We start from the raw sequence: 25,142 nt of genomic DNA on the forward strand, positions 1-25,142 counted from the left end.
GAGGAAAAGGAAAACCCCTATCGGACTTAGTATTTTAACGGAATCGTGTCGCTTTCGGCAGCTGATTAATCAAAGATCCAACGGAGTCCTAGATCTGTTGGTGCGATGCTTAAAGGCATCTTTGTTCACACCGATCACTTAAAAAGGAGGATCGAATTGGAAGTGTAAAGACTCCACGTCGCGTCACAGCGTATACTCTATGCCGCATCGGTGCTTGTATTTGTATTTTCATAAGAGTGTCACACGCGGCGCTACCCTCGCCGCTTCAAGAATCCCACCGGCTGTTGCGATGCGATGTTCTGTTTATAATTAAAAGTGGAAATAATTAGCGCTAGGTGTGAAGTGAAAAAGGAACACCGACACACCACTTTCCTCTCGTTTTCCGCGGCCGGCCGTCCGAGCAAAACGCTTCACACGAAAGGTAAAATATATAAGCAATTGGGATGGATTCCACCGATGTTCCGGCTCGCCAGATATTGAAGTACCGTGGAACAGGTGGCGTGAAATCTCCGGTCGTCGGGACGACGTTGGATTAGAGGTTTCGTTGCTGCCACGCACTCTGGGCCGGTCGTCGAAATGACTGGCAGCACCGGTCCGTCGAGCGGCCAACCATGGCTAGGATGGAAGTTGAACGAAGACGGGGGACCTGACGTGCCCCTGACAGGTGGCATAATGGTGCTCTCCGTCGCGCTAGTGTTTGCGATTTAAGATGGACACGGCGTGCGAGCTCCTCGACACGTCAAAATTAGTGGCAGGCAACCATCGCTCGACCGCGCAATTCCTAAATGAATTGGCCGAATCGGTCCCTATCTGGCGCAGCACCACAAATTTATACACGCCTATGTGGGTGGTGCGTGGAGCTAAGAATTTCGAGCTTATTTTCCCTAGAAGAAAAAAATACCTTCCACGCTCGATTGGTGGCACCAAATCAAAACAAAGGGGGAGACGCTCACTCGTAAGCTAGGCAACCTCTACTGTTGTTGTTTTTGTCTACGCGGAGGTCCAAGTCACCGACTGCTGAGTTGAAATATTTTGATCTAGCCAGTCAAGCGTTCTTAAACGAAGAAAATTGAAGCTGAAGAATGTTTCGGCTGCGTGGTTCCCATAATCGAACTTAATCCTTCGCTGTTAGACAGAAAATTTTGAACCGGATTTTAACTAGTAGGTGCCTACCTAACGGTGGTGACTGACAAACAGTGACGCTACTTTATTGCAGTTGAATTAACAAAATCAACCGCGTGATCGAGAGCTAAATATATCGACCGAATATTTCCGGAACAACGCAAGTCCGCTGTCGCGGTAGCACAGATAAAATCGAATCGAATCTTCGATAAACAGAAGCCTGCCTGGCACACCTATTTCGGTCGACTAGGTAGTTTGAGCGCCGTTGATGATCTTCTGTTTGACTTCCAATCGAGGAATTTCCACAAAACGTCTCCGTTCGCTTGGTGTTGACACGGGATACCTATATTGATTGTTTTGATTTAAAAATACACATGAGCTGATAGCCTGACTACAATGCGTTGTAAAATCAATGCAACATTAGGATCGTTATCGTTTTCAGAAGGAAGCCATGTTTCACGGTCGAATTAGCGTAAAATGCATTTTTGGAAAAATGTTGGGTCCAAAAATAGCCCAAAGGGTAGTCTTATGAAGTTATATTGTCACATTGACGATCTGATTAGGTAATAGTATAAAAAAAATTCACTGCTATTATTTTGATCACAGGTGTAGGATTGGTTTGAAGCAAATGGACCAAACGGAAAAAAAAACTTTAGTTTTTTTTCTGTCTCAAGTCGTTTAGCGCCAAAATTTTCCGGTCCTTCGAGCCGGCTTGTCTATTTTTTATTGTTGTTATTCACGTCGCCGCCTTTTATACCTTTCACGCGCAACGACACGAGCTGATCTGAGGTGATTTCATGGGAAAATGCTCCGCTTGTTTAAGAGGCGGCCACGGCAAAGGTATATAAGTACTTGGTCGGTTTTAAATTTAAACCGGTGAGTTTTGGTTCTGTGACAGCGATTTTTTTTCCTTTGTTTTCAGTCCGAATTCCCGAAGCTGATGTTGTCCAACATTTCTTTCTGCGTATAGCTACGAATGTGCGAGAATCACATTTCGAATTCGAATCGAGAAGGTATTCAAAAAATTTCATCTCATCTGGTGGTGTGCTGCCGACCGCCGCTCGTTTAAGCGATTGGGGAAGAACCACCAATATTCTGTTTTCCTATAGTTGTGCTGGACCGCGACGACGTGTCCACAAGAATATAGTTTCCATTCCATTCGGAGGAACAGCTCGGTGAGAACTAGGAATGTGCCTGTCTAATTACACGACAGAAATTCAAACGAACGAAAAGAAGGAATGTCGCACCCAGTCCCCTCTTCCCGTTTGAATTGGTCGAAGGTTTTTCCTTTTATAATTTTTCAATTCCAGTAGCAGCAGCGCAGTTCGTAGCCGCAGCGAGATCGCGAAAGAATTTTTTCATTAGCATTCGTTGAGCCACTGCTTGACACTTGGAAGAAACCGCGGCTACTGCCGCCATTTGTCAAGTGCATCTCATTTGCTCGGTGGGAATTTCAGGGGAAATGTACCGCACAATTTCGTTTGCCCGGAGATAAGATTACAATGCAGAACACATGGGATGGTACCTACTTGAAATATTCAGGTATCACCGGCCGGTTTCTACTTTTGAGCTCCACTCGAGCCGATGATTTATAAATATTTAAATTTGATCAAAATTCGCCCGGTTTGCAAAGCAAATCAAAATCGGAAGCGTCATCATTCACCATCGTTTGGAAATTACTCAACCAACAATTGGCGATCCTGTACCTTCTCACGGTGCAAAATGTTGGCCCTGAACGGTCGCTCAACTGCTCAAGAGCCCCGGAGGCAGCGCGGAGATAACCTCATTCGAATGTGCGATGATCCACCACTGTACTGTTCCAAGCCAAGCCAACATTCAATCGTTCTTTGTTTACAATTTTCCATCAATAATAATCAGGTTGTTATTGTTGGTTGTTTGGCATGACGATGGCACGAAGTTTATCGCAGCGTACTTCAAACGTAAATATTTCCTATATGTTTGCTTGCGCAAATTCTCCTGCTTTGCGATGAGTCAGCAATCGATAGGTCGGTGAGTTCTCGGGGAAAGGTTTTTTTGGGAACCTGTGCTTATCAGACGAAGTAAGTAGGTAGCCAAAACACGGAGACAACCATGGGTGGTCGGCCATGTTGGACCTTCCAGCCAAAGCAAGATGGGCGCAACACATCGCAGCCTACTCGTCCGTCCGAATGGTTCGTTGATGAATCAGGTTTTTTGTGTTGGCTTGCTATGATCTCCGTTGTACCTCTCGTACACACACGCCTGGTGGTGCTTTTGCTCGTCGTATAAGGTTATGTGGCGGTGTGTTGAATGGCGAGAGGCAACACAAAAAGTGATGAAAATTAATGTATCCTTGAATGTGAATCAGACCTTTTCTTGCGTGTTGGCTGCTTTTTTTGTTGTTTCATATTTCGTCTTCGTATCCGTGGTTTATTTATCAGACATCTTTCAAAACCTCCGTAGACACACACAAGAACCGTGTAAGAAGCAGCAGCGCAAAACGACGGCCATGTGTGTCTTGACAGTGCCAAGAGAAGAATTCCTGTTTTCTTTCTTCTGGTTGTGGCCCTATCGATGGCGTTTGAATTTTTTTCGGATGAGGATCGGCCATCGAGTTGGGTTGAATGGATTTTAAGCAAGCAAAGGAGAATGAAAACGAGAAGTGAAGCGATAAATAAATCACTCAATAATAAATTAAAAATGAAAATTCATTAACTTCACCGTGGCGAGCGAACGAAGGAAAGAACACACTTCGGCTTTTGGTTGGCGTCGTTCGTCTTACTTGCGCTTCATATCGTTTGCGGTTCGTGGCCCCGCATTAGTTTGAATTCTTCGCCTTGTTTTTTCCCTCGCTATCGCAAGGTAGCCGAGCTAAATTAGTGCGATTGAAATACGATCGAGAAACCCCTCGGTCGGTCGTTCGGTCGAATCGATCCAAGATGGCGGCGGTCAGCACGTCACCATATTTGGAGTATATACAAGAGATATGCTGAATTAGCACGTCGAACCATCAAGATATGACCAAACATAAGAATGTGAAGTTATGTTTTTTTCTCTTTTTTCAGAAGCAAAAAAGAGTTAACGCTAAAGTAGCAATAATTAAAAGTAATTTGAACAGCGTCCACCACGGTGCTTCGGACAGCTTAAAAAAACTAGATTGGCCTTTGCTGATGAAGAAAAGAGGGAACACAATCTAACTCACCGATGGATGGATGGACCGTGAGCAGCATAAAACTCGATGCTGCCCGGAGTTTATGAGCAGCGATGAGGTCACCGAACGAAAAATTCCCCGCCAATTAAAACGCGACCGTTAACTGGTAGCAATTTAATTCAATCAAGTGCCCGGGGCTCTCCCTGTTGCTGCTGGTGTTTGGTGCGTTGGGGCGTTGATGTTTGATTGCGTTTAGCGGGAAAAGATGTGAAGGTGTAGGTAAACAATCAAGGGTCCGAGATGATTGGCCATGTGGAGCGGTGTTGCCACAAGTAAGGAGTTCACTAGAATAGTTCTACTTACTTGAGACCAGTTTTAGTAGTCAACACTTAAGGCTTGTGGCAAGATTTGTTTTATTTACGTTCCACGTGGTTTCTGATCCGAAATTTACCCGGTTCGGAGGACCAACTCCTGTGGAATGTCTACGAACAGGCTCGAAGGACCAAATGCAGGCTTGCGAGCCAACTGCTGTCGGATTTCAACTCGTCATGACGTCGGTTTTGCTCCTATTTGAAGGACCACATTTTACGTTCTGAAGGAAGTCAACCGAAGTTTGATGTCCGGCTCAAAGGACCACACTTTTAACTTGCAAACCGACTTCTGAAGGAATATTTCAATTTCCGGCTTGATCATGTTTGAAGGACCACGTTTTACGTTCTGAAGGAAGTCAACCAAAGATTGATGTCCGGTTCAAAGAACCACACTTTTAAATTGCATGCCATCTTCTGAAGGAATATTTCGATGTCCAGCTTGATCAGGTTCGAAGGACCACGTTTTGACTTCTGAAGGACGTCAACCAAAGTTTGATTCTAATAACTTATACCCAATATTTCATCAGGTTGAAAGGACCATACATTACCAACCCATCATTAACGTCTGGATTAATTCAGTTCGAAGGACCAAATAGTGGTCGATCCAGTTACAACTCTGGAAGGCCAAAATTTGGAAATTTGGAGACTTCTGAAGGATGTTGACCCACTTTTAAGGTCCGAATTATCCCGTTCTAAGGAACTCATCTTGGCTTTCAAACCATCCTCTGACGGAAAGTTTTAAAATAATTTCGTTTTTATTGGCAACACTGACTTCATCGCGGTGTTCGATGACTAAACAAATAGTGGCGAAGACCCTGCTGGTCGGTGGACATCTATAGGAATTACTCTCCGGTACCAGACGTGGAGGAAAAACGTCACGCCGCCGTTTTGAGGTTTCAGTTAATTATATCGAATGACTTTTTAATTGGTCACCATTGTGTTAGTGAGACACTGCGAGTGAGCGAGCTCATCATCAACATCAGCAGCGGCTCACAGCTAGGAGGAAACAGATCAGGTTTCTCGGGGGCGTTTGCGTCTGGTTTTGTGCCTTCCTTTGTTACTGTGGCACTAGACTGGAAACCGTTGAAGTTTGGGTCAATCAATCGAGTCTCTGGTTTGGTCCAAAAAGCGGAAACTTAAAAATAACTTTCGGGACAGGAAGAAGGAAAAAATGTGACCTCAAGGCAGGAAATACAACGGCCGACCAACGACCATGGTGTGGTCGTCGTGGTGTTTTTTTTATTTGAAATGAATTCTGAGTTCTTACGTATCGCATCCCTCCACCGAAAATTAAGCGCCCGGGGAGGTTTTTGGCCATTTCACCTTCACAATCCATTGGAGATTACGACTACAACGACTTCGAAGTAGACTATGACTAGGTTGACGATGATGATGGCCGATGGTCCGTCGTCGGTCGTTTGGCCGTATTCTTTATTTGTTCAACAATAGTGAAGCAGTCTCAGTTGTTGGATTCGGAAAGGGGATGTCGCGTGGTTTTCCGAGGGGCAGCAATAATTTTTCCTTGAGGCGTATGCAACCGAGAACAACAATCGGTAACTTTGTCCGAGCATGGTAACAGGCGGGAGAGAAAAAAAAACTGACTGACCAAAGTGAAGGGAAGTTCCGGACGAAACGGATTGTTTATATATTAATAAATATTTTTTTACGATTATTGTTATGATTATCTTTCCTTTTTAGTTGGCTGGCACACACTTGTTCGAGGCTGGACTGGATGGAATTTTTGCTGTCGTTCGGTGATGATTTACGGCGACAGTGGACAACCGGGCCAGGTTGTCACTATCTGTCAGAATTCGCCTCGATCCGATTGACAACGGTGCTAACACCCGTCGTTTTCGTTGTCCATTGCTGTTGGTAAAATGTTTTACGATGATAACCGTGACCGTTTCCGGATCGAACGGGGAAAAACTCTCTGGACGCAAAAGAGCCCTCCGGGAATTTGGGTTTTCTCCACGCGTCTCTTATCATCATGGCCACAACGAGATGGAAAAAAACGTATCTTACGGTCTCGTACGAACGGAACGAGAGATTTTTTTTTCGTGGTTCGTTCCCCTGAGAAATAGGACAGTCAATTGGCTCTTTTTATGTTTATTATTTACAGACCACCACTTACCACCCCACATGTGGACGGACGAACGTATAAATACAAACACAATCTTATCAGCCCGTTATCGTCTCCCTTTTCATTTTTTTCCCTGGAAACGAGCGTCGTCGCCGTCCGAATTTACCGATGCCGAACTGATTTCTACCGAAGATTTCACGCCAGCTAGCTACCTTTGGCTTTGTGTCGAACAAATATGGCGGGGGTTTTCGATACGCCTACATAAGCTTAGTATGGTGGATGCTTCAATTCAGGATTGACCAATTCAGTCTTGCCTGGCTCTATCGAAACCAGGTTTTTGCCAAAAGCAGTAGCCGAAAAAAAATACACCCAAGCATCACTAGGAAATGTGTGGTTCATTTTTTTCGTTTATTTTATTTCACCGAGAGCTCGAATGATGAACCGCAACTAAACACACACGGAGGGAATGATATGGGACGAAACGAATAAGAGATCTCGACGTAGAGCAGTTCTTTTCGGGTCATTTAGAGACTGATATACTTTATTGGCTGCCGCCGTACAGTGCTGCTGCACGGCTTATGGAATCAGAGGGAAAAAATCCATCAGATCCGTCGAGTCGAAAGTGAACTCGAATGACTCCCGGCCAACCCCAATGGTGTGGTGAGTTGGGCTGGGCATTGTACTGTACTCCCCGGCCGGGATCCGGTGTACTGGACCGAGGTCGACCGAAGCCATCTATGAGATGAGCAAAGAACAAAAAAGCCAACCGAAGCGGTTAATTAAGCGAATTCCCATCTCATTTTCTTGTCGATTCAGTTCAGCGCCGAGTCGAGCTATAGAGAGATCAGAGGCAGGGCGAAAGTTTCTCCTCGATATCTGCTTCGTTTTATCTCCGTGCGGTGCTGGGAGCCGTGTGTGTTTGAAAACACCGGACCCGGACCGGATTGTTGATGGACCAGGGTTCCCCGGCTGTTGGTGCCACAGAGCCACCAGACGGGATCAAGTTTAATTAAAATTGAAATGAATAAATACTCCCTCCTTGCGAGCAAGCGAGAAATTCGAACCACCGACAAGAGTCGGATCTTTCTTTGATGATCTCCGAATCCTCCTGAAGACCACAAGCAAGGGGTCCGAGTACCGTACATTGTTTCATTTACACGCGCCACCGGGATCAATCCGACGCTGTCTTTTGTCAAGTCACACGATAAACAAAGCATATTAACAAGAAATTAGCTACGTGTCGACCGCAGCTCAATTGTCAAAACGAATGTCGAAACAAAAAGTCGTCATTTTACGGGAGAGAGACGAACAACAACAACAAAAACTCCTGTAAAGTTTGATATGGTTAATCGACTGATGACCAGACGTCAAACGTGCGCTGTTTTGTTATTTTGTTCAAGAAGATATAAGTAAATTTATTCGAAATAAACAGCAGCAAGCCATGTCCAATTCGTCGTCGACGAATAGTAACGCCATGTCGGTATTTGCGTTTGACAGGCGTCGGTCGTAACAAGCCGGGCGCTGTGTCGGCGGAATCCGCGTGAAGAACAAAAGAAGTGATGGCAAACCGGAAATCCTGATTAACCGAAGGCACGAATCGAATGTATACCAACCAGAGACGACAAGCAATAATAAGATCGAGTGAACAAATAAAAAAAACCCGCGGGAAAACAGCAAAGAGCTAATTTTTATTTGATTTTTATTGAAATGCCTTTGGTCACAATCTTCCGCCATTGCTGAGCCGAGGGATAAGTCGAGTCGAGTCGGTAAAATTGGATTTGGGAGCTGGCTAATTACTCGGCGAGTTTGGTCGACCGTCGTAAAGTTCACCGCTGCGCTGCCGCCGGTTTGAAGTTACTAAATCAGTAGTGACCGAATGACTGTTGTGTGACTGAAAACCGAAGCGGAAACCTTTTGGCGAATTTGTTTTTTTTACTCAATTCAACTTTCTAGGTAGGAATTCAACAAAAAATAGAAAAACAGGACAGTACAGCAGCATCATCATGCACGGCGCGCTGTTGCTTTCCTCCGTTCTATTTATTTATGATAGGATAAATTTTACTACAGAATTTGATCCCCCCGTTGTCTCGGACCCAACAAAAAAACCGGTGTCCGAAAAATTTACGAGATTTGCTTCCTTTTTATCAAATATACGGGAACGAATCCGGACGGCGCGCGAATCGTTTGATTCTCTGGCGGCCTTCCTTAGGTCACCACCATCGTTGTCGACGGTGTTGAACCGCAAAAACCACAAAAACCTCATGGCATAAATTGTGTTATTACCCCCGGTAGCACCACGTGCTTTGTGACACTCCAGTGTTTGATTGAGATGTAGGCTCAGTCGAGTTTGTGTTAATGTGATAAATTACCTAATTATGAGAGATACATTTTTCTAAGTGTTTTAACCCAGTATAAAATTGGTTTGCCTTTTGTCTGAGTAAGATTATTTCAGAATGATAGAATTAAATTCAGTCAGTTTTTGATATCCAAACTAGAAGACATAAAATTTTAAGTTGACTTTGTGGAGAAACGCCCAATTTAAAAAAAAAAAATGAAAGACTTTTTTGCAACTGAGGAATTTACAGGAAAATTTATGCATTGCTCCAACAACGGCAGTCACACTGCAACAAACCTCAAAAGATAGTGGTGGACACCGATGGAGAAAAAATGTGAACTATCACATAGCGATAACGATACAAAGATTTATTGCAGTTCGCCATAATTTGTGTGGTCGAGAACACCACTTCGAAGACGAGAATGTCGCACCCCGCAGAAAGGCGGCACATACACACGCTATTCCGACACGAAAATGCGAAAGGAATATCGGGGTCCCATCCCAGAGGAAGAATGTTTACCAAGAGAGCCCTGACGACTTTGTAGAGGAACTCGGGCATTCGGCAGTGGCAACTATTTTTCCCCGCAGGATGACCTCAACTATTTTATGACTTGTTGTACCGTTTTTTTCGGACGGCCGTCCCGGTTGAGATATTTACCTAAAGCCGAACTTCACAACTGTCCCAACTGGGATAGTTTCTCAATTGTGCCGTTTGAGGCGCGCTTATCGTTAGAAATTATTGGAATGCCTGCACGATCTGCCAATCAAACAAAAGAAAAAACTAGCCGTGGCCGCTGTACGTTCGATTCGAAGGGATCCGTCTCAAAGGTCGTATTTTTCTTCAGCTCCATTACATTTTTCCCGTTCAACGAACGGTCGTCGTCGTTTCACTTTCGCTTGATTTTTTCACTTACTTTCGTGTTCTTCTCGCTGGCTGCAGCGCTCGGCAGCAGCGAAAGAACAAACAGTTCGATTCACACATAAAACATCCCTTAAAAATTGATGGTTCCAACAACTTTTGCCCGTCTTGCCCCGGTTTCTTCGTCTCAAGCATCGGAGAGCCGTCCGTCCCGAAACGCATTTAACATTTCGCGCTCCATATAAGTTTTCCTCCGCTTCGTCCAAAGGCGGTCGGTCCAAGAACTATAACCGTTTTGAAGAGTGCGCTGGAAAAATATTTTACTGTTTTTATGATGATGATTATTCCCTCGCTTCCCTAGCCACTCAATCGATGCTACACTCCGTAACAACGACAAACGGACCCGGCCAAACTCCGGGAATGCTCCAATTTAATTCTTAATAAACAATATCTCAAGCAGCGGGAACCTCTCAAGCCTCATGATACATAAACGCACTCGTTGTGTTCAACGAAGCTAAACGAAAACGGGCATTAGTCACCCACCACCGGACGAACGAAGAGATATCTCTCACAATACTTTGATTTGTTTTGAACCCATTCCAACTTCTCCGGAATCGAAGCATCTGAATCATTTCGATTTCCTGAGAAATGAAAATAATATCATTTGACACCTCTTCAACTTGACTTCACCTTCGGCTCGATTCGCCTTACGCAAACCAAAAGATCGACTATTGGTTGATGGTGCCGAAACTAATCACCATTCCAAATGGGGTTTTGATTTTCGATCCAAGAACGCACGCGATCCCTGACAGAATAAGGTCGATAAAGTGTACGGATTCGGTTCGCACGACGCGACGCTTGCTGATGTTTTTTGATTCGCCTAGTAGGCCATGTCGCTGGAGAACCGCGTTCGATCGAACATGACAGCGAGGAGAAATGTGACAACTAAATATCTCATCATGGGCGACGTGATCTGGCCTGTGGTAGAGGACGAGTTATTTCGTTAAGTTTTGCCCCGCTTCCTTCTGATCCGCCGTCGAGTTAGCCGCCAAGAGACGTTGTCGCTTTCGTCTTGGTCGACCGACCTATCACCGGTACTGCTACCGCGAATGGCGACAGTTATTGAAGCCGGTGTTGTAAATTACAGCAATTTTTTTGGCTCTCTTCATTGGACTGTGAAAGAAAAATAAATATATGTACGTGCAGCATCAACATCCCGATAGATGTAGGTATGTACGCATAGGTAGGCAACCGGGTTAATTTATGACATTTCATAGGAAAATTAGTTTCGGAATTTTACGACAAAATTTCTGTCAAATTATGTGTTGATGTTCTGCGGGACCGCAAGATCCCTGTGTGAGATACGATTTTTCCTACACCTTTTCCTCTTAAAGTTTCGCTACCTACTGCTTCCGAGAAGCCATTTACGAGCATTGACGGATTGTCTCGGTGAGACGGCAGCCAGCAGTCCCGGGGACAAACAATCGCGCTACAATTAACGAATTGAATTTATTGTTTCGTTAATTGTTCGGTGACAATGTGTTGTTTGCTTTTGCTTTCCCCATCGAAAAGGTAGGTGATTGCGCAACTTTATCACCGAGTCTAGCCAGTCAGGCCAATGGCCCGATGTGTCTCTCTCTCTCTCCTTTTGTTTATTTTTGAAAAAATATCTATCATTCGGAATGTAGCACCATTTCTAACATGTGCCGGAAAATCTGTCTTTCTCAAATTCGATGAATATTCCAAATTTTGAACACATTGAGAGGTCAAAATACAGACTTCCTTCAACAAGAAAACTGATTTCGGGACGTTTTAAATGAACAACAGAAATGAATCCGGCCATTCGGCCTTTTTAATCTACTCATCCATCAAATGCTTTCTTTTCCAAACGTTTTTATGGGTGCTTGCAGAGAAAGCGGGTTATAAAGTGGAACTGAATACTCTGGTTATCCAGTCATAAAAGTCTGGTTAAGTCGGCTCCTTAATAAGCATTGAAAATGAAAAAAAAACGTTAGTAAATTTATTTTATTTTTTTTTAAATTCTTATTATTATTCTTTTTTTGGCTTTTGGCTTAAAAAGCGAATTGAGAGAAAAGCATGGCAAACAGAAAAACAGCGAATCAAGAATACTGCTGAAAAAGATTGGTGAGCAGCGTGTCGAGAGGACAGCTTTAAGTTGTCAAAAGCGACCGGATGGGACATCTCAACAAGCATAAGAGTCGAGAGGACAGACGGAACATCATGGTAAGTATTTCATATGAATTGAGAGGACAGCTTGAAATTGTTAAAAAAGTGAGTTGAGAGGACAGCTTGACATACAGAAAAACAGCGAACCGAGAGGACAACTGAAAAAGTGTTGGTCAGCAATTCATGTGCGTTAAGAGGACAGCGTGAAAGCGAATTGAAAGGAACTCTTGAAAAAGAGTAGACTCGGGAGGGCATAGATAGCATAAGAGTCGAGAGGACAGACGGAACATCATGGTGAGTATTTCAAATGAATTGAGAGGACAGCTTGAAATTGTTGAAAATTGAGAATTGAGAGGACAACTGAAAAAGTGTTGGTCAGCAATTCATGTGCGTTAAGAGGACAGCGTGAAAGCGAATTGAGAGGACCTCTTGAAAAAGAGTAGACTCGAGAGGACACGCGAAACATATTGATGAGATTTTCAAGTGGTTTGAGAGGATAGTTTGAAACAGCTTGAAATTTATTAAAAGCTGACTTAAGAGGACAGCAAGGAAGAACATTTTACTAGCATCTTTTAACTAAAAGCTATTAGTGATTATTTCTAGTGAATTGGGAGAACAGTTTGAAATTACCATACCCATTCATAAGAGGAAGCATATTGCGATTTCCACCAACAAATGGGCATCGACGGCTTTCCGCAATCTAAACCGTCATCGATACGCATCGTCACCCGTTGATTGGCAATCTTGACCATGCTATTTAGACCAAAATATACACCAGTTTGTGGGGTGTGAAATGGCGCGTCCGTGTTTCCTCCTACCCGTCAGGAGAAAGCGACGTCGCGGAAGCCATACGAACTACACATATGTGTAGTACCGTGCGTCGTCGTCGTCGTAGCATCGTGACAAACGATTAGCACCCAATCGAGCGTCCACGATATTCAGTTGAGCGCCACCGCCGCCGTCGTCGCGAGGGAGGAGCAACGGGAGCAACCCCACCGGCCACACTGGCACTGGCAAGTGACCAAAAACAATATGGCGCCCAAAGGCTATTGTCCGTTTGCTTGCTTGGCTCGCTCGCTCGTGGCCCGGTCACCGATACGGTTTCATTAAATTAAAATAAAATTAAATTAATGGCAATTATCCGTTGCCACAACAGACGCACGATCGGTTCGGTTTCCATGCGTTAGGTTTGGTTAGGTTCCTGGGAACTCTGAACTCGGGGGGTTTCCTCATCCCCATGGCCCATCTGAAGGGAGGGGTTACAAGAGTACGCGTGTAAATAAAGCCAAATTAAATGTTAATTGAAGTGACGAAAGTACTTTCGCCACTGCCAGGGGGCATATGCTGCCGCAACATGTCGGTCTAGCTGTTGCCGTTGCTGCTGCAATGTTTGTGGAATGTTTGACGGTTAATTTTGCCTGTTTATGCAGAGCGCGACACCATCGGACAAGTTCCGGATTTCCCACCACACACCATAATGTGTGTGTGCATCACTAGGCCGTCGCCGATGGACAAATCGGGTCCACCGCGTCGCGAATCAGTTTATTATGATGATGACGCTAAAGTAGTGACTGCTCCAATCCAAGACTAAGTAGTGGAGCTGAGTTGAGCTAGGAGTTTGATTCCCGATGGTGTTCCACACCGGGTTTGTAGTACCTACTTCTAGTTGAAAATTAATTTATCTTACATGGAAATGTTTAATTAATTTCGCTCGCTTGCTCGCTCGGCAACGAGAGACATCTCATGTGGGAATTTTCAGCCGTGGAAATCTCCACTTCCCTACCCCAATCGTCTTATTGTCGGACCGAGTTTCAATTGGTCGTCGTACATTTGTGTGTGCGCAATGCATATTTCACTTAATTCCCATCATCGTTCTCGTTCCGTTCGTTCTTTTTTATATCTTTCTTTATCTTGTTTTCATTCCACGGGGTTTTCCCATCTCTTCTCCGTCTAAGTGGAGTGGAGCTGGAGACTGCCGCAGGCATCGTCATCTGCTGTCAGCCAACACAAGAAGAAGCGAAGAAACCCATCATCTTCTCGATATTAAGGTGGTTTTGTTGACTTCTCCAAGAGACTTGGGTTTGTCTGTTTGTGCGCCCGTATGTATGCTTCCCAACGAAGAAGATGCGCTGCACTTATTTTTTCGCCATCTATATGCAGCTGATGCTACTGTTCTCCGAGGAAAAGTACAATCTGTGTGCTGCAAAGTCGATGCTGCTGCAGAAGTTTTTTGATTGCTATTGTTAGACACACACGTACCTATAAAAATAGTACGGGAATCGTACGGGTTAGTAGTGTTTTTTCCCGTCTATGGAGGAGATGATGTTGCAAAAACGTTCTGGCAACTTGACCACAACGACAGGCAGTGTCAATCAATCCAAACGAAGAACCCGCAGTAGCTTTCGTTGGGGTTTCTTTTACTTTCAGGAAGTTCGGGTCTTTCCAAAAGAGGGTGTTAAAGTTTAGAGTGTATTTTTTTCATTGTTCCTCGTGGTGTGGCCCAACGAAGGAACGAACGACAAGATGTTTGCTTGCTATACATAAGAAGAACACTTGAAGCTGAAACGCGCAAAGGTGTGCCAACGTAGCCGAAACAGGCGAGTGAAGGTAATGTGGGACAGAGTGAGAGCACCAGCAGATTGTGAGGAGAAGCACACCTTATATAGTGTAAACTTTGGGTGGCGGTGTGAGTGAGTGTTTGTGTGAGAGCACCAGGTTCGGGAAGGCAAGAGTTTCGTCGTCGAGAGAAGATAACACAGAAACGACAACGACGGACGAAGAGACGGCTGACTCGCGGATGAACTCGTTCAGCCAGTACCTTCCTACGGTATTTTTTTTTCTTCGTTCGTTTCGCTCGTCCGCCACAGGAGAAAAAAACTGAACGAGCATCGGGGCAAAAAGGGTCTTAATAAAATAGAAAATTGGTCTCTCACGGCGGCGGTTGTTCGTTTGTTGGCACACGATTCGTCGTTGTGTAAAATAAATATTCGCCACTACCGAGCTTGGCTCCGGATCAACGGGGATGGATGTACTATACTAACTGACTAACTAAGAAGAAAGCAAGGTGAGAAGGGGTGTGTAAAAACTTACCACTAAAGCATTAGGTACATGCATCAACTCATGTTTCTCAAGTAAGTCACGATTCGGGAATGAGGCGGAGCATTGTAAGCATGCGTAGGGTTCTCCAGCGTTGTGGCTTCCACCGCCCACCCCGCTGTTACTCCCCCCGCCAATACTGCTGCTATTGCTGTAGGTTGGACTAATAGACCGCCCACCTTCGTCGGCAATTGCGGCGGCACCGAGGCCACCACCTGCTGAGGTGCTTCTACTACTACTACAACTGATACTGCTGCTGTGGCTGCTGCTACTGCTGTTGCTGTTACTACTACTCCTGCCGTTCATGACCACTGCCGCCAGGGAGGCGGCTTCCATACAGCTACTACCGCCACCGCCTTCTAGCGCCGATGAAGAGGCAGGTGGCGAGGGCAGCGAAGCGGTGCCGTGGATTGGCTGAAACGACGACTGCTGGTGGTAGAAGGCGGAGAGGGGCGGCGAAGGTGTTGCCGAACCACTTCCCCCGTCGTTCTCCTGCTTGATCATGGAATGCACGGTTTCGAGGTGGTCCTTCAGTGCCTGTGAAGGTACAAATGTATAGATTAGTACATTTTTAAGGGACCTTGTGGGTCAGACAAGGTTCCTTACCTGAAAACCCTGCAGGATTTCATGGCACTGCGGACATGGCAGAGAGCAATCGGTTTGCGGGGCGTTGCTGCCTTCATCGTCCTTCGGCAGCCCGGATGCCAGTGCTGGAACTGGAAGAGAAAAAGAGAAAGAAAAACAATTTTAGAACTCCTATTTTCCGAACCTTTAATCACTCTCTAACAGTTTTAAATCCTGCATTATCTTTTAATCGGCAGGATTTTTGCTAAACAGGACAGAGTTTGCTTGGACCCAACATGTTCTGATATCGATTGCTTGCCTTTGTGTATTTATGTCGCTTATTTAAACATAGTTTTCAATTGTTGAATATTTGTTGGCAGAAAATTCATGTTTCTTGTACCGTCTCACAACAAGATAAAACCTATAGCAAAAGAGTAGACCACATTTTGACATTGGAACAAAAAGAAAAGAAAAGGACCATGGAAACCTAAAAGGAAGCTGTTTGCTTTAAAATAAAACCTTCTCTAAAATAGTTGTCCGTTAGTGAGAAAGTGTGCGTAAGAATGTCCACGAAATTCTTCTGATTATCCTGTTAGTTTCATAACGGTTCGGTCCTCAGATCATTGTGGTCTCGATTCTAACCATAGTAGAACCCACAATTTCGGTCCTGTTATCTGCAAAATTCTAAATGTTAAGACGAAGTTTCTTTCAGAGTTGTGGCATCCTCCTGATCTGAGTATGTCTCTGGAGTGAGAGTTATTAGAGAATGTATAAGAGGCAGACTCTCAGTATCAATTATAGCAATCGTTCCATACGTGACACGAGTCTTTATTTTTAGGGTTTAAAATTTATACTTAATGTAGAGACAAGAAAAAAGGTGGCCAATTTGGGGTTGGTGTCTGATTTATTGTATTCGACATACCGCGGATTAATCCACTCGGGGTCCTCCAACAGTCCCAACATTTCAAATCAGACCGTGTGTGAGTGATGTCATTGTGACCGCGCGCCATGCCATGATGATAGCAATCATATCTAATACGATATGATAATCTCATATTTTTCTTTCCGCATCAAAAAACATCAAACGGTACTGTGTGGCTGATACTTTTTTTCTGCTGCTGCTGCTGCCGAGCCGTACTCCACCAACTCAATCCTTAACAAGCACGTCGTAAGCAAACTCATCAGTCTATTCAGATTTTGCGGTCGTTGGTGAAGAAGAGCTCTTCTCGGGTTCTCGTTCTCGGAATCCAGAAGGCAGAAAGAAATGAGTCACACACTAGCTTGAGCTAGAGACAACAAACCACCTTAATTTATATCAATTAGTTGGACCGCCATACACCAGTAGCCAGCCAGCCAGCAGTTGCTGCCGTCATCAGAAAGCATCAGAAAGTCTGCTAAAGTAATCATGCTCTCTTCGGAAAGATGAGGGCACCAATTTGGACAAAACCGTCCCATTCCCATTTCCCTATCCCTCCCTTGCCTACAGCTTCCAACCAAGTTGTTGGGTCTCTTCTTTCCCGGAGGCTAGCGGAGGCATCCCTTCGTTATTGAAAACCCAGTTTTTCGGAAGCGCAAACAAAATTGTTTACTCAGGAGGAACTTGTTGAGTATTCCATCCGTTTGAAAGGAGGCGAAACAATTGTTATTGAAAACATTTGTAGAGTTCCTCGGAAGGATAAGAAAAAAAAACAACAACAGCAACCTGAAAACGGAAACAAATCACGACGTCCGACGACGACGATATGGCATGGCCTGCTGCTGCTGAACCAAGTAACCCTTTTTCGTTTCTTTCCTGCGGGTGTAATCAAAAGTGACGCGTCGTAGGGGGAAAACTTTTCCCATATTTGTTGCTGCAAGCACACAGGAGGAATATGCAAGTTTACCAACAGCCAACCAACTAGGACGAAAAGTTTCCTTTCCGGATGAAGGCCGCTGGCGGGGAAGAAATCGCGAGAAGACGGGCGTTTTTGGCACGTAAGTAGAATCATTTATTTTCATATATGAACTTTCCCACCGTGGGAGGGAAAAAGGTGATTCGATACCCCACCAGCCAACCAGTCAAATTGGCCTAACCTTGAAAGTTTTCCCCTTGCCCCTTGTATTTTGATGGTATACAAATAGACTCCGGAATCCTATTTTGACAGTGGATTATTCCATCTGGTCCCCCGGGGGACATTTCACATACCGCGCTGCGACGCGTATAAGAAGACAGACACGCACCAACAAACGCGGCCGTAAGCCTTCCGCAAAGGTCTTCTTGAATGTCTCATGAGACATCATCAGCTAAACCGTAAGCGATGGTTCCGCCGTTCGTCAGTAGGTCGATTAAATCTGTTGTTATTAGCGGAGACAACAACCGATTTGTATCTTTCCATGCAGCGGCAATCAAGCCAGCCAGTCTCTCTAGCTCGGGCAGACAGACAATCTCACCGGGAGAAAGTTGAATAATGAAGCTCATTATTTACCGAACTCCTCTTGACTCGGGGGTTTGGATGGTTTCCTGCCGTCCTTTCAATCCCGGCGGAACGAACATGACGAAAACAGCTGTCATCTGGTCCGCCAAGTGAAAGAACCGCTCGCTGGTCGGCGATTTTTTTCGTACAGAAGGTATTTTCAATATTCTAATAAAACTTTGTAATAATATTTCATTGCGGACGGCTGTTGAAGCTTCCGCCAACATCGGAACAACAGAAACAACCGTAAACAGACAACACAATAGGCGAGCGAGCGTAGGGAAAAGTCAATTTAAAAATAACACGGCTGTCAAAAGTTTGTTTCACCGCTCGTTTTTCTTGTTTTCCCTTCCGCCTCGAGACTGAGACTGGTAGACTGATTGTGTCAAGGTTGCGGGGATCTTTTCCGTGGTGATGCGTACCTGTCAGCTTCGCCGCTTGATTTGACTTCTGTATCCCGGCACTGCTTAATTGACCGATTCACAAAAAAATTAGACCAGAAGTTGCGATTTGTCTCTCAGACGCGGGTCGCGGCTTTTCTCATTTGTGCGAGTGATTTCTCAGCTTAAATTGAAATTGGAAACCCCCAAACAAATAAAAAAAAACACTCGGTTGAGTTATTATTGTTTTTTTTCCACAGTTGCGATCTGCTAGAAAATGCTCACACTTAATTGTCGCTGAGATGTGAACAGGTGACACATCAAAAGGCGATTTTTAAGGTTGAGGACGTGGGTGAATTAAAAATTCTTAAAGAAAGAATCCAGCTCGAAGGACCAACATCGAAGGACCAACATCGAAGTACAAACTTCGTTTAAGAGGTTTTATGAATTTAACAGTTGTCAATTACTTTGTTATAAAAAACTAACTTAAAGCTGACATTAAACTTGTTTTTTTTTTTGTAAAAATCCTTTGAGCTGGATCAACTCTAAAATACTAGTATATTTTTATCAAACAAACCCAATTAAAAAACGGACTTAAGCCAAACTTAAGATCAATAACAGTTTCTCGCCGTTTCCATATTTACAAAAAAAAAAAAAAACTCGATCAACAATTACCATCGTAAAGTCAACCGCAAAAAAAAAGACTGGATTGAATGTCAAAGCCTACTTAACTGCTGGGAATCGTTTAAAATGGCATAAAATTAATGTGTTATGAAAATGGTCCCTCGCGCGAGCTTCTTTCGAATTTTGTAACACCTTCTCATCGCACGAGAACTGACAACAACCGACGATGGAAAGAAGGAAGTAGCTATCTTTCCCGGGTTTTTTACGAGGTACCAGTTCCGGTGCACCTCTACCGTGATGAAGTCGGACTGAACAAAATTAAAAGGAAAAAAAATGAACCAGAATGGTGGAAAAAAGAAACCATTTTTATTAATGTAAATCGTGAAAGAAATTTATAGCTTCGGGTGATGAAAAGTAGCCGGAACGCGCTCGCTCTCTCTGTCTATCTGTGAAACACGAAACCCGGTGAACCGGAGAAGGTTTTTCTTCTTCGGGAAATGTGATTTATGGAAATTGAATTTCCTGCGTTCGACTTGAGTGCATATATCAGTATTTTTTTTCCTTCAAAAGTTGAAACTCGAGTGGCGCGTTTTTTTTTTTTTATAATTTACCTGTCGATTTGATCCGTTTTGTTTGATTTTGAGCGGACTTTGGAGTTCAGACTGTTCAGTCGCGCGAACAAAGAAGGACCGTGACATAATTCGGGTTTCCCGATGTGTCGCACACACATTTGGCAAACAGCTCGGGCAGAACGAACAACAGTTGGAATTTTGGTTGTCGCATTTTTTCAAATAACCATTCCAAGATTTATCGCTCCAAATTCCGGACGATCCGGCACCGTCCACGGACGGTAGGTAGGCAGTCGTTTAGAAAATGCTAGAGAGACTATCACCGCAGCCAATTAATTTCCACATTGATCACTGAGCGACCGGGCCCTCTACGGAACGGAACGGCGGAACCTTGTTTTCGGGTCGGTCTATTTTGGTCTCCCCCGCTGGTTTCTGGTGAGTCAGAAGTAGGAGGAAGCCGGGAGTAGATCGTTCATATCCACCGGTCCCAACAGTGGTGCTGCTCGGCTGTTATTCTGGCTGCCGTGAGCACCTCCTAAAAAGAAGCTCATTCATCATAAAACTTCATCACTCGACGGTTGGCAATTTACGCCATCGATACATGTAATCATTTTCATCACCCGACGACGACGCTCATCAGCATCATCATCGACACAGCGCACCCCAAAAACACAACAAGCGATCGGGGCCGCGGCATCGTCGTCGTTTCACGTGCGGCGCTATCAGTTCACGAGTTTACGGCGGCCGGACGGACATCATCATAACCGTCAATGGGAGCTGTTGGCCGCCGAGACATGAAATCAATTTGTCGCTATGTTGAAAATACACACTAAATATTTGATAAATTTTTGGCCGATGCTAACGGTGGCGTTGGTTGGTTTCGCGATAGAACCATGTCAGATAAGGTATGAGACTAGCGAATGCGTTTATCATATATGGGTGAAGAATGAGGCTCGAAGGACCAAACTAAGAACACTTATTGCTTTTAAGCTGTTTGATGAACGTTTCGGAAACATACACCTCGAAAAAACACGTACAAACTATTAGCGAAAAAATCTGGCTCGGAGGACCAACTTCAAAACACCAACCTAGGATATCTACAGTTTGCGGTGTTGTCGGATCCATAACAGTCACTTATTGCAGCGGATATTAAAAACTGTTAACGAGAAAATCTGACTCCAAGGACCAGAACAAAGGAAATACAAAAAACTATTAATCGGATCTAATTGCGTTCAATTTGTTTCGTAGGACTCCAGTTCCAAAAACGTTTTTCAACTTTCGTTAATGAATGGGTCCGGTTCGATCAAGCTCAAAACACCAACTTTTTTAAAATGGCCTAAAGTTGACGGTGTTGTCTTTAAAGAGAAAGAATCCGGCTCGAAGGACCAATTTTTAACAACAAACTCCTTTCGGACGCAAGCATTTTAGCATTCAGTTAGTATAGTTATTGCATGCAAAACATCTTAATAAAGTTACCTTTAAAACGAAAGAACGCCTCGAAGAACCAATTTTTGGAACGTAAAGTTCTCTCAAGAGATTTAATTGCACATTTTAGTGTCCAATTTACGGTGTTATTAGACACAAAACATTTCACCTTTACAGCGGACATTAAAAAGGTAACGGACAAGCTTGTTTGGCCTAACTCTGTGTGTGTCACTCAACGCCACGGAACGCGTGGGTGAGATCAGGTTGAAATGGATTTTAAATGCTCACGCGTCAATCGCGATCAGGTCAGGTGCAGAACGGCGCCGACGCCGTAGCCGTCGCCTAATTAGTCTCCAAACTATGACAAACCTAGCGTTGGCGCGACACCTGAGCTGGTGCCATGGATTGACTGACTGACGGACGGATGAGCGAACTCTGTAAAGGTGAAAAACGTACGTCAATTTTCACCGGTGCCCGAGTTTAATGGCAAACGAATGATCCGTTTGGTTTACGAGGTTTACGGATTCAGGAAGGGCGGAACGGTGATGGAGCTGCGTACAAGGTAAGTAAACACGACGACGGCACAACTCCGGGACGACGACCATCTCTCGGTCCCGATGGGCAATCTGCGGTTGGAAAGAGTTTAATGTTGTTTTTTGGCGTTTTTTTTTTTAAATTTTGGATGCGAAAAAGCGGGTTGTGGATTGAGGAGCAACGCGACGCCCGGTTGACCGGAGGAAAACACTGGTCGTAAAATAAGACAGGAAAATGTGGTAAGAACGCTGTTTTCCTGTTTGTTATTCTTTTTCCAAACAAACAAAGATCTGCGGTGGTGGATGGACGAACAGCGATTCAGCCAGAGGTAAATCGGACCTGATGAAGATGAGAGGGCAACCCGTTCGGCTTTCAGGTGCAGAAAATGTTGCGCTTTGTTTATACAAGTGGTGGACAACGGAACGGCTCGAATGGCTTCGGACCAGAACTTGGGTGGGCGGATGTTGTGATGCGGTGATAAACTGGGAACACGGGAAGTAGACGACGACGACGACGTTTCGGAAGGCGAAAACCTGAGGTTCGTTGTTTTGTTAGATGTGTTTTCCGTGAGGTAAAGTGGTTTTAAGTTAGGTAATGGATGTCTAAATGCTTCCGAGGAGATCACGAGCGGAAAGATGCCGATAATCGACTTAACGAATGACTGACTGGGGCAGCAATCGACTGGTTGCCAAGCGCAGCTGTCATGGTCGGATCAAAACACGTGGATCACTATGTTTGGCAGATTGAGGTCACCCGAATGATTTGCGAACACCTCAAGAGAAATGTGGATGAAGTGTAAACATCGGTGTTATGCCTCGATTGCGCACCTTAAAAACTTACAAGAAGGGCTGTGCCAAGTCAAACCGGATTGGGCGTAGAAGGGAGCGTACGTGTACGTGTCACGATTTGTAAACATGCCGTGTTTTTGCACCAGTCATTGATGTAGGCCTCCAAGAGAGGTTTAAGTAAATACCCAGAGTTTTGGCTGCCGTTGCAGCCGAGTGATTAATCGGCGTATCGTGTCCTGTCTCGGTCGTTTTCCCAGGCCGTCCGGCTTTCGCTCTTTAATTGGGTTACAATTCGCGGGCGGAACATATTTTACACTGATAATAGACAGAGGGGGCGCTCTCGCATATGTGTTGGTGTAGTATGTTGGATCAGTTCATAGAATAAGCTACTCCGGCATCCCCAAACGCTACGGCGAGGTGTGCTCGACTCACTCGATAGGAAAGTGAGATTTATGAGGTTGACGTTTCGCGAGGCCGAATCCGATTCGAATTTACCGACAGTCTACAATCGACGGATAGGGGTGGGCGGCAGAAATGGGCGCACCGAAAAAGGTAAATAAATTTCCGCACAACTCTTTTCGGCGAAAGACACCCGGGGGCCCAGGCGCCGCGGAACAGATCGCTGATAAACAAATAAATTTTCCACCGCTGCGGTCGTCGTCGTTTCAGCCATTTCATTTCAAGAGGGTAGTTTGGCATTTTTATCGCCCCTAGCGAATCGTGGAGTCGTACCCGTAGTTGTATGTACGTAGGTGGATGACAGCGAAAAAATAGTTCAATTACAACGGGCTGGGCAGATCTCGTTTCTCAACATGTCGGATTAAGGTCGAGATTCCGAGTTCTGGGGAACGACGACCGATATCCCAAGACGAACTCACCTCATTAGCGGTAATTGACAGTTTGAACGTGAGAGCTGATCCACAGGACGGAACCGTCTCTCTGAGAATGTATGCGTGTGACTTCTAGAAGAAAAGAAAGGGGGAAATTTATGGCATTCCTTCTCAAGTGCGGGTAGAGATGAACAAATAACGTAAAAAAGATCATTGAAACCTGTAGGTATTTGATACGGGTAACACCGGTCGACATACTTATGTCGATTCAGGGATTAAGGACGCTTATCCGAAATCCGACTGACAAGTGTTCGACTTTCGGTTGAAGAACTTTTTAGACCATAAATTATTATATTTTTGGGAAACCAATTAAATTCAAAGTAATAAAAAAACTGTTGACCGGTGTTTTGTTGCCCGATTCACGACTAAAAAAAAGAAAACCAACACATGCACACACACTAGTTAGGCCGGGTGTCAATTGTCCGTCGTTCGTAAATTGAATCATGTGAAATTCCAGTGACCATCCCGCGACGACGACACTGCGACTAGTGATGCTGGGAGTATAACTACTGGATCAAGCGAGTGTCGTCGTAGGTTGTAATTTGAAAAACGGAAACAGAAACAAAAAACCCCACCAACTAATGTGTTCGGGATTTACCCAACCAATACAAGTGGTGGAAAACTGTTCTCGAATCAATGAGATATTAACCATCAAATCTTTATTTGATGGACTCTCGGTTGGTGAGTCAGCATCACATAGATAAAAGTAATAAACAAACAGTCGGATGATATCTGTTCGAATTTACCACTTTTTTACCTAAAAAAGGTATGTTTTAGCGGATGGCGAGTTGCCGGAACAGAAATTTAGAGCAGAGTGCATTGAAAACTGTCAACAAAAGAATCCGGCTCGAAGGACCAATATTTGTTTACAAACTCATCTTAAGCATTCGTTGTAATGGAAATTGTATCGTCAAGTTTCTATTGTTATTAGACATAAAAAATAATAATGTCTTAAAAACGGACAAAACGAAAGAATCCGGCTCGAAGGACCAACATCACACTGCAAGTATCTCTATGACAATCATGAATATGGTTGAATTGAAATCGTTTTACACTTTCTCTCCACCAAGTGAAAATCTTTCAACGACCAGTACAGTTTGTCTCACTTTCACCGAGTATTTGTAGACGATTCTTCTTTCAATGAGACAAGGTGACACCCTGAGATTGGCTCAGTTAAAGACTTCCCACATGCAACGGTCGCCAACCGTGAGTTACAAAATCCCAAAGGAGGGGTGGTACAAAGTCAAAATGTGGCATTTGAATCGACTGTAGTCGTCGTACCTGTTAAAACGTTGCTCGAATCGGTCGGGTCGAATTCAAGTTTTATACCATATGGTGTGTCACGTTGCAGGAGCCGGAGGCTGGGCAGGAAATGCAACCATCGCCGTACGTAGGACCCTTTTCTGAGGGTACAGGATGCAATGATGCCACGAGGGTAGCTTCGAGAGTGTGTCCCTGTATGAGTGAAATATAACCGAAAAAAGGTACCTTGGCGAGTAAATTTCTAACGAACAAAAACGAGGACCAACCGAAAAAAAAACTAAGGCAATAACAGGAGGTTTAAGTTACCTTCCTCAAGCCCGAATTCGGAAAACTTGCTTGATTTCGATCGTCGCCGGTGCAATGCGGGATGCACTCAGTCAGCTTCAGCGAAGCGCAGAATACGGGATCAACGGGAAAAGAAAAGGAAAAAAACACAACAGCTTCCATCATGTTTATGTTTTGTGAGATTGTT

General features: G+C 44.5%; 1 protein-coding gene across 1 annotated transcript in view; it reads right to left on the reverse strand.

Annotated features, from left to right (window-relative positions):
* Window positions 1-25,142, reverse strand: part of LOC129759736 (zinc finger protein 1) — a 44,833-nt gene that overhangs the window by 14,789 nt on the left and 4,902 nt on the right. Inside the window, exons 2-3 of the mRNA XM_055757255.1 lie at window positions 15,787-15,896; window positions 15,175-15,717 (exon numbers count right to left, since the gene is read on the reverse strand). Of these exons, the coding sequence (XP_055613230.1) occupies window positions 15,175-15,684 (510 nt within the window). The 5' untranslated portion in view covers window positions 15,685-15,717; window positions 15,787-15,896. The remainder of the gene's footprint in view (window positions 1-15,174; window positions 15,718-15,786; window positions 15,897-25,142) is intronic.

Source organism: Uranotaenia lowii, unplaced genomic scaffold (genome assembly GCF_029784155.1).
Source record: "Uranotaenia lowii strain MFRU-FL unplaced genomic scaffold, ASM2978415v1 HiC_scaffold_257, whole genome shotgun sequence".
NCBI classification, from domain to species: domain Eukaryota; kingdom Metazoa; phylum Arthropoda; class Insecta; order Diptera; family Culicidae; genus Uranotaenia; species Uranotaenia lowii.